This window comes from Myzus persicae, unplaced genomic scaffold, assembly GCF_001856785.1.
Source record: "Myzus persicae strain clone G006 unplaced genomic scaffold, MPER_G0061.0, whole genome shotgun sequence".
NCBI classification, from domain to species: Eukaryota; Metazoa; Arthropoda; class Insecta; order Hemiptera; family Aphididae; genus Myzus; species Myzus persicae.
In genome coordinates, this window is record NW_019103945.1 from 579238 (window position 1) to 590618 (window position 11381).

The 11381-nt window shown below is 30.0% G+C and overlaps 1 protein-coding gene across 2 annotated transcripts in view; it reads right to left on the reverse strand.

Annotated features, from left to right (window-relative positions):
* The window catches only part of LOC111036737 (E3 ubiquitin-protein ligase MARCH2-like), a 28230-nt gene extending 18892 nt beyond the window's left edge, over window positions 1–9338 (reverse strand). The window contains exons 1-2 of one of the 2 annotated variants that reach the window (XM_022318875.1): window positions 9003–9337; window positions 8849–8928 (exon numbers count right to left, since the gene is read on the reverse strand). In XM_022318875.1, coding sequence (XP_022174567.1) covers window positions 8849–8876 — 28 coding nt within the window. In that variant the 5' untranslated portion in view covers window positions 8877–8928; window positions 9003–9337. Of the gene's footprint in view, window positions 1–8848; window positions 8929–9002 lie in introns of both variants that reach the window. The other variant, XM_022318874.1, reaches the window with a different exon arrangement.
* Between the last annotated feature and the right edge of the window lie 2043 nt (window positions 9339–11381).

The window sequence follows — 11381 nt, forward strand, 5'->3', positions numbered from 1 at the left end:
AAAATAATTTGTCCTTGTAATTAGGTAATATCATGTTTATTGAACTACGAGTTCATATTTTTCTCTAAGTGTCCCATATTGCCCTCCCCCCGGGGGGGCCATATATATATATACTGTATATAAGTATACCTATACTACTTTATATTATTACTACGTTAAATGTTGTAGAACAATTAATTTACACTTATCGGTGGTTTTGATTCGTTCTCTATCGACTTTTCCTCCCTGTTAGCTATATTACAACACGAGCACGTCCACAATCAGTGAAAACCTCGAAGCTCCGAATTATTTACGATTTTTACAAAAATCGTAACGCCGACTTCGAAGGGATAAACCGCGAATTTTCCGATCTAAAAACAAAAACGTACTTATATGTATAATATGCAACTATTTTGGGCCAAATCAAAGATCGCCGTCGACACCGGCGACTGCCCCTGCAGATGTAGACCGACGACGGATAATGTTCAATTGTTTCAGTTTGAAACTACAAAGCTTACCCATGCAGGTGGTATTTAGTTTTGTCGGTCTATCGGAACACAACTTCAAAGGGGCTATTACACTGTCTCCGTTCTTATGTATATAGGCACCTGCAAATAGTTGAAAATATTCAACTATTCCGCCGTGGGTCAGGTGGTTACATGAATGTGGTTATTGATGACTAAAGTAAAATCGATTCACCTAAACGATATTATTTCATTTGGCGAATGACTAAAAAATTCTGAACCCTGACCTCATGGTTTACACTGCAGACTGCAACGGTGGCAGTGAAATGACCCCTTAATACTAGGGATTTTGGGGGGGAGGGGGATATAGTAATATCATACGAACGTTATAATTATACGTTATACTCAAGACCCAAGTAGGTACAATACATACAAAATAAAAAAAAAATATAAATTATTTGTTTTGTGATATTTAGTACATTACATTTTATTTATATTATTTAAATATACGAAATCAACTCAACCGCATAATATTTTAATGATGATTTATATTATTACCTTTACAATCGTATGGGGGGTTTTTTTTTAGCACTGGAGAGCTTCGGAGCTCACAAATTATAATCATTGGTATACATCCCATCCAACAATTATTAGGTACAAAGTTAATATCGATGATTAATGATTGTTAACGAATTAATGAACTTTGTGACAACGCGCAGCCCATGATTGTACCTACGTGGTTTGAATGGAAGGCACATAAAATGATAAACAAAAATAATAATAATAACAACAAATGATCGACTGGCCACCGACCACGTTATATTTTAATATTACGTTATTGAACGTGGTTCGATGTTTGGTACCTACCTATTTAATATTTCACCCCATTCGATTTGGCGAGGTCTCAGATGGTGAGATTATGACTATTTGCATGTAACGAAGAATCGGGACTGTTACCATAGAGATTCGGCCACCACAGAAGTGTCAAGGTCTAGTCCAATAGATGCACGCGTGACGTGCTCTACTTTTCGTTTTCGTTTTTTTTCCAACATGTCAACACCCTCATCGTTTTTTTAACTTTCAGCCGTCATGTTTGGTGTGTATGTTGTACCTAGACTATCATCGTGTATTATAATATAATATAATATCATGTTACCAGCCAATGTATACTGTTGGGCTCGTGATGACGATAAATCGTCTGTATCGTCTATGTTCGTCTAGGAGTGTTAATAATATGATTATAATATTATTGTATATATATTATTATAGATAGCTGCTGGAAGACGTATTATTATTATTGTTGTTATTGTTCTGTTGTGTAGGTCGCGGTACCGTATCGGAGACATTTTTTGGTGATTAAAAATGATGGCTTTAGACTTTAATATTTATCGTGCAGTGCCTATCTAGGTCACAAAAAAGTTAATTTTTAATGAAAGTTTAAAACGATGTTTTATAGGTAGTTGCTATATGAAAATGCATCTTCTTATGCACTGAAATAGTTGTCTATATTTTTAACAATTTATTTGTATTGCAATTTAATGCTTTTTATCGTACGAATATATAATTGTTGTTATTAATAGTAAATAAAGGTACTAAAAATAATACTTGGGTAAGACTTATTAGTACTTAGTCAATACAATATACAAGATGATCAAACGACCAATATTGTAGTTTTTATTTTTATTTCTTGTATTTTTTTTTAAATTTAATTTGTATGACTTTTAAAAATATAATTGTCTTCCCAGATGACACAATACATCCCCATGTACCCCAAACAGGAGCTGTACCAGTGTACCTATTCATCAGGTTATACAGTTTAAGCTTAGAAATAATTGAAACAAAACTATTTATTTATAGAAAGTAACTTCATTTGGATTTTGATAACAAAATATCAACAGTTAAAATTAGTTCAGATTTTAATCCATTTTAATTTTGTACAAGAAAATATATTATATCGATGACCTAGTTGTTTTAGTACTAAAAATACATTATCATTTGTTAACGGCAATGGATATCTCTTTCAATAAACGAGCATTTTTTGCAAAACTAGTCTAGTTCATCGATAGGTAAAATGAGTTCTGAAGTCTAAGCCACTCGCGTATGAATTAAAAAATTATTCACTTTAATTTTCAGAATTTTGTTGACAGGTAGGATGGTTTTTCATGTAAACATCATTTAAGTTAATGGCAGCTAGTGCCTAATATTATATGAAATAAATAATAATATTAGAATAATTGTTACATAGGTAGTACCTCTGTGATCAGTGGCGTATATACGAATTATTTTCACTATGGGCCGATTTATCAATTATCACTAGTCAAGCAGCATAGCCATAATTATACATTTTTAAGGGAGCAGCTGTTATATAATTAAGAATTATGACGTATTATACAGTTCAAATAAAAATTGCGCAATTCAATTTTATAATTATTATGTAAAATTAATTTTTTGTTTCTTTTTTTAAAAATATTGACAGTGTCGTTTGTATATTTTAATGTTATCTTACTATGAATTTAACATCAAAGTCAATAAGTCATTAAAGCAAGTCCCGTCAATATATCTAACATTTCCTTGTAGATTACTCAATAATGATTTTAATCAACCGGCTAACTTAATCATGGTGAAAAACTGTTAACAGTGTAAATATACAAGAAATACTTTAATTAAACCTGCAATTTCACTATGGGCTCTGGCCTAGGGGGCCTCCCCCCTATATACGCCACTGTCTGTGATCGTGTTATATACAATGTTTTTGACTAAAATTAGTCCAACATACGTAGGTGCTATTTTAATAAAAATAAATTACTAATAAGTAATAACAATTATAGATAAATGGATAGTAAATATCGTTAAAAATAAAGGCCGACAGACAGTCTCAGTTTGGATGTTTTTTCGTCGCATACAATGATTTATCACCGAGTTCAAAATATTATGTTACATGCCCCATTACAGTGACCAACCTACTCAATGACGAGTTGCACTGGAAATCATACAGCAGAGCGATTATATCAACAACTAAAATTGTTAGCTTTTTATTATGTTTTATCTATTTGTGTTGCAGTCTCCAATGCAAAACAGATTTGAAATAAGTAATAACCTCACACACACACACGCGCGGGCACACACGTGTTATAAATAAATTATCATAATGTCAACTCGCCGTGATTTCTTTCATGATCTAACGTGTGTCATTATAATGATTATTTTTAATTTTAAACGTTACCGCATAAGAGAGCTGATAACGCCAAGCAACGAAAGACCACAATACGACTCGTGTTCGTAATATTAAACAGGAGACCGAACGGAGCTTTATCTATGGCAAAATGTATTTTTAACGTTAAATGTTTTTATAATATTAAGATAAAATGTTTGATCACGTCGTGTTGATTTTGTATTTTTGTGCATACCTACCTATACCGCCATTACAACATTTATTGTATGGGTACGATAATTATTTTTGTCTTATTTTCTGTGGATGTACCTAATCAATGAATTTATTCATGTAAATATTAAAATAATATTTGAATTCCTCAGGTGTATAACAATAACAATAATAATAATAATAATAATATGGAATATTATAAATAATTTATAATATTTTTGAGTAAGTATTCGTTTTCTCGAATAATGAAATAATGTAGATAAAATTAAGGCATACATTTGATTGTATATTGTAATACCAAGCGCATTCTAAAAATGATCGATATAAATACTCTGATAACGCATCATTGCCAACTATTATCATATCTCTATTTTTTTTCAGTCAAACAAAATAAGAAGACTTCTCTTTGCAAACAGACAATTTAAACATTTTAAACAAAACAATATTTAACTCTCAAATATATATATATAAAAAAAAACTAATACATTCGAATGTTTTATGTAGTAATTTAAATAAATCATTAAAATTTAAAATACCACAAATGCTTTTAAACTTTAACGCTTTCCTGAAAAACTAACTGAAATCACTTAAAAAGGTAAATAATACCAGCTACACAGAGTGATTTTTTAAGCACGCTCACCCTTTTTTATGCTTAAATGATGCATATATTAAAATTCAGATTTTTGGAATTTTTAAATGTATTGGAGATCGTTTTTCGCATCTTTGAAATTTTTTCAACTACTCAAGAATGATTCCGTAACAATACAAACTTCAGTTTTTTAAACAAGAGCCAATCTTTTTAATTTTTAATTATTAAGAGGACGACATACCCGCATGCTTTGTCTCAGTCTTTCAAACACATAACATAGCACATTGTACATTCTGAATATAATTCATTTAACTCAGTTATGTTTAATCTTTGAGAGAATTGACCTATTATCAAATTTAGCAGTAAGAATATTATCAAGTCGATGATATAGATTTTTTTTAATACTTCAATTTTAAAGCGAGTTTTGAGTATTTTAAGATGTACAAACAATTTACTATTTTAAAATGCTCATAACTCGCTTTAAAATTGAGATATAAAAAAAAAACCATGGCATCGACCAGATAATATTCTTACTACTAAATTTGATTATAGGTCAATTCACTCGAATTCACTCTGTTTATAAAAGTTTCATATACATGTTTTCACCGCAGACAATATGATATATCTAACGAGGGACGTTATTAAATGATAAAAACGAATTTTCTAGTTTCACATTTTGTTAAGAGTAACAAAATATCTGAACAAAACCATCTCAACAAACGTGTCAGTTCGAGATAGGAAGTTCAAGACAGCCGATAAATAGTAATTTTATAATTTAATAAACATAATCAGCCTACCTGTACATTACATACTATATACCATATAATGTCATAATAATAAACTGGTTATTTTATACGTTATGTTATGGCAAGCACTCAAATAAAAACTTAAAATTGAAATTCTTAAATGTACAAAAAATGTAACATTTTGTTCGACGTTCAACCGGAATGTTGTTGTTATTCGCAAACAATGTTTGTTTATAGATTTAGGCATACATAATAAGTGTAGTGCCTGCCGTCGCCTTATATTGCTAAACTTCACCTCATACATATATATGGCCATATTATCGTGATCGAAATCGTGCAGCCGAGGATTTACTTATAATAACGCTAAAATGTTCAGTCCAATATATCGAACTTGATTGGAGCACATTCAATAAGTCGTGCTCCCAAAATAATTTAAAACAAATATAAGTATATAATCTAGGTATTTATATATATAATAAAAATACCTACGTGATTTATAACTTATAAGTGCTCAAATGGTTTATACAAAATGTTAATTTTGGTTATAATTATTGTCATTCAATACTGAATTCGACGGTATTAACCAATACAGATATTTGTAATGATAATATAATAATATAACTATGATTGTATTACACACGTATTTGTATAAATATAATATTACTATAATAGGTAGGTACTTTATTAGACGAATAGATGATAGCAATCAATTATCATAAATAGCATTGAAAATTGATGCTTCGGGTGTATTATAGAGAAAGTCGATTTTAAGGTCGCTAGTGAAAATTTACTTAAATTCTCTACATTTCCTGCTCCGGTGTATGATATATACTAATTATTAACTATTCGGCAAAACAAACCTATCCTGAACATGATGGACTTGTCCAACATGCCCAAAATTGACCACCCCTGAATACTCATATTTTTAATTAAATTTTATCTTTAGTCATCTGCATTATTTTTATACTGTTTTGAATGTCTGTTGGTAAGCATTATTTCGTGCGCTTTATAATGCAAACAAATGTACCAATAATAAATAAATATTGAATCGTTATAGTTATGGGATTGGAGGGCTGCAGAGAAAAGGCAGAAGATGCCAATACCTGCACATAAATGGAACATTGGGGTTTACGAGTTTAAGTGATTCACCAAGCTGCAATAGACGAGAAAACTACAAGGCGTCATCGTGTCATCGCTCACCATGAGTGTATGGTCTAGACCAGGGGTCGGGAACCTTTTCGTCAGAAAGAGTCATTTTTTAGAAAAATTACAAAACCACGATGTCCAGGGAGCCGCACAGGTTTGAACGACCCTTTTTTTAGTTGTAGTTGTTAATATAGACTATAGACAATATATTATAGAATATAAGAACGAGATAGTATTGTTATTTCATTGAACAATTATTGGTAGGCATTAAAAACATAATGATACGCCATTAAATTTAGAAAATAAAGAAAAACTTTACTTCATTAATTTATTATTATTATTATTATTATTGTTTATATAAATATAATATTATTTAATTAAATACAATAACACCCAAAAAAACGTATCTACTTAATATTAGTGGGAATTTCCCAAAGAACCACAGGTTGCATATTAAAGAACAGCAGGTTCCTGACCCCTGGTCTAGACAAAATCATGTAGAAAATCTAAAGAACTCATGACTGAAAAGCATCAACGATCAATATAACTACCAAACTCCTCGTTAGTGGTTTCCCAAGTAGTAATTCATTTTTGTGTTATGCAATCACAGTATAATTTTATACCTATACTCTATAGTTAGTTTATATGTGCGTATATTGCGGTAATATAGTTCGTTTATCATCCATAATTATTTATGCCTATTTATTATGTATACAATAATATAGTGTGTTTGTTGCTGTCATTGCCTTTGACGACTAATATAAAGCGAGACAAAACAAAAAATGAGGTTTATTACATAATCTACCTATCTGTTACAACAAAACAATGTCAACGAAACGTCTATGTCATATTATGACACCGCATAAGGTAAAATATTTCAAAAGCGTCTTCCGACCCGGGCCCATAACAATATGCTCGTAAGTCGTAGTTTAATCACTATAATAATAATAATAATAATAATAATAATAATAATAATAATAATAATAATAATAACATTCAAAACGATGGTTGAAGAGCAAACAATACATGACATTTTTACTGTTTTTGGATTTAACAGGTCACTTGACTGGCGTTTTTTTGTCTTGTGTGAACAAAAGCAACACGCTGTGATGACAATATACATTTATTTTTGGTGTAAAAAATTGGCAATGTGTAGACAGCTGTTGGAAAATAAACGAATCACGTGGATTAATTAGATTTTGCTGAACTGTCACAACTCGAAAACACGAACAATCAATGTTTCTGGATCATAGACGACTTACTAGATTATACTACTTTGATTTGACAGCAGGTAGTATGACGGTTATTGATAATCACGAAATGGAATAATTTTATCTCGGATATTTTTAGAGTGTGAGATTAAAATATGGCACACAGTCGTCGAAAATGTATCGTCGAGTATCTAAAATGGTTGGGTAAACGAACACGATGGTCACCTACATAGTACCAGCCTAGCTTGGATAGGTACATATGCTATAAAGTTTACCTTTTGTTGTACCTTACCGATTGGTGATTGTTGTACACTTGAACCTATACATTTTCCGTTTGTTGAGTTACTAAATTTAAAACGAGCAAAGTTTTTGGCCACCAAAGTATTTATAATATTATCAAATTCATAATATATTATACACTTTATACATAGCACACTGCGTTGAGGAATCATGAGCCCAACTCAATATTATTAATTAATAATTTTGTCTTATGGAACTTTTAATATTATATTCATTCCGAAATGAAACAAACATTTTCTTTTTCCACATGTTTTTATAGTTGATATCATTTCAGACAAAATTATTTATATTTGTTAAACAAGCTGTTACTAATGTCTAGTGAATAGTGTATTTTATCACTCTCATTTTTAAATTACAATTATTATCAACCATCAACCAATTATTCATTAGTTTATCATTAATAATATTTTTACAATAAACATATTAACGCGTTTTAACATACCTGGTCATATTGTAATAGGTAGGTATGGTTAATTATTTTTCAAATATATAAATAATACATAAATATATTTTTTTAAATATTCTTTTCACCGCGTTTATGGTACCTGCACATATAAATATTTTACCATAACGCGTTGTGAAGATTTATTTCGTCATGGGTGCACCTAAAATATTTTAAGCGATTTATAATTATAAATAGCTATTGTAACTATAGTTTATACATGTAATTTAATTTAATTGAAATAGTAATTATTAGTCTTAAATTTTAAAACTCACTCGTAGTCGGTTAATAATACATTTAACACGTGCAAAGAATTAAATGTTTTTACTAAAATTTTAAAACTAAATAATTATTGATAAATATTTAGAGATTTGAAACTGTAAAGAATATAAAAAAATGACTTATTTCAAGCACATGCGTAGTATATATTTTACATAATTACTGTGATGTGTCACATTGACATTCTGTCTCAATACGCAAAATAAGTAAGAATAAAAAATATTATTTTACAAGCCATAATTTCTTAAATATTTATACCGACACAAATCTATTAGCAAAATATTATAACCATATCGTAAATCATATTTACCAGCGCGATATGTGTTGTCATATTTCATAGTATTCGGCTATTTTTCTTGAAACACGTCAAAACCAAAATTGAGTTGAAGTCTTCAATAATAATAATAATAATAATAATGATAATGATAATGATAATGATAATAATAATAATAAAAAATGATTACAATAATAATCTTGTATCGACACAATCAAATGAGCAAGGTAATTAAAACTGATTTAATTATAGGTATTGCATTGGACGGCGACTATAGATATAATCGATGAACCAGCGGAACCCGAATACAGTGTAGGTACAGATCGGTTTAAGTGAATTTAGAATATAAACTATAAATGGTTTGGATAGTCGTTAGTAATATTATTATGATAAACATTGTAATCATGTTCGATACCAGAGCGTTTAATTAAAAAAAACGCAGTTTATTTTTTTATTATTAACTCGTATTGACAGTTTGTTAGTCATAATTCTGATTGGATTATAAGTCTGTATCACTACATAATTGCTGCTTGTATTTTTTTTTTTTTTTGTTTTTTTTTTTTTATAGATTTGTTCCTTGCAAACATGTATATAATATTTACTGTGCCGTTGTTCGGAGAAAAATCACAAAATCAGTAAAGAATTACACGAATAAAGATGTGTACATGACAAATAATTTTAGTTTATTGAAAAAATATAAACCTCTACTTATTCGCCATAATATAGTTATTAGACAAATATTAGGCTTCAACGGTTTCAACTTGGAACTTTGATTATGTCAAATTAATTATTTTAGGAATCAAATTGCAAACAACGATAAATTCTTAAAAAATATAATTGACGTTCACTGTTGTCTGTTTGGTTTTGCGCACTATACATCGTATATTGTACAATGTCGTAGAAGAAATTAAAGACGATATTCGAGCACTGAGAGGTAGGTAGCAGGTATATTAGCAAATGCTAATTAAAATTATTATTTATCACTTTGAGCTCAAATAATCAGAGGACCAGGCGGTTTTAATCAGTGTTAACTACGATAATATTATATTTAATATCATAATATATTATATCTATTTCAGTAGCAGTCACTTGGAAAACGACGAGGTACATACAACTGACACATTTTGGAATGCTATCGATCTGTAGTATATCATTGAAAAGAAATTATTTTATCCGAATGCACACCGATTTCATGAAAAAGTTTATAATTTTTTTTTTAAAATTATTATTAGTTTAAAACATTGACATGACAATCTATAACATAATATTTTGTACGATCTGTACCTACCAACATTTGATCAGTGTCGTATACGCTGAGGGAGACCGCCTCGGGCCTAAGCCAAAGCCCCTCCCCATTGCCCGTATTATTGTTATTTTTTTTTGTCGTTTTATCAAGTCTCATCTGTTGTAAACTAGTAAGCAAGGACGTGTATTATTCATATATACGTGATACGACTCAAATGGTTTAGTGTGTTTTAGGTGTAGCTAACATTTTGCAAACATTTTCAAATACCTACCACGACAAAACGCCTACAATCATTAGACTGAACCACTGAACGGAATAAAAATTGTAAATTGTATTTCATTGGCCAATATTTTTATGGTTATGATAAAAAGGTTTTTAAAAATCCATTTCTACGTTTCATATCAATAATAAGTTTAATTTTCAAACTCCGAAAGCCATAATCGCCTCCGAGCAGAAAGCCAATTAAAATTGAAACCAAAAACTGAATCACAAAAACAGACATTCCGTCCAGAGTCACCCTGTACCGCGTAGGCCCAACGTAGTTCATCGACTGTCGACGGCAAACTAGTTGGTCGCTAGATTTTTTTCTCGCTAAAGCCATAACTCATAATATTATAATGTTATATTATTGTTTATTAAATTACGAGTACGACGCGACTATGTTCGTAGTCTAAGTTGTGTTCAAATCTCAAGGACACGGACATTTGTAATATAATTTAAACGTAAACAAATGCAAACAGCGAAAATAAAAAAAATATACAAATATATCGATTGAAACAATACAACTACGACTAATGATTAATGATTAATAAATAAATAATAATTATATTATTTTAATATACTAATGTGCTCGCGGTAACACTAGGAAAAAAAAAAAAATAAATACAACGATATCAACAGACGCAGTGTACCGAACGCGTTCGAATCGGTCACAGCACAATTTATGGAAATATTTTAATATTGTGTTATAGCTGCAGAAGTCGTAGGTAGTAAGTGCACACTGCACACGTGGACGACGTCGACCATAATAATAATCGTCGTTGTTCGGACACGCGCAGCTGACAATTTTTTTTTTCGATTTATCGTCTTCGAACAAGCGAAATTGAGATATTATAATATCATAATATCCATGTCATTACATAGTGCTTAGTCATACGTATTATAATAACAATAAACGGGAACGTCCCCGATAATCGCAAGCCGTTTAAACATCATTATTCTTGATATTATTATAAAATAATACACAAACTCGAAATATGCGATTCGTCACTAATTATTTGAATAATCACTTAATCATAATATAAAATTACGATTGCGTCGCAC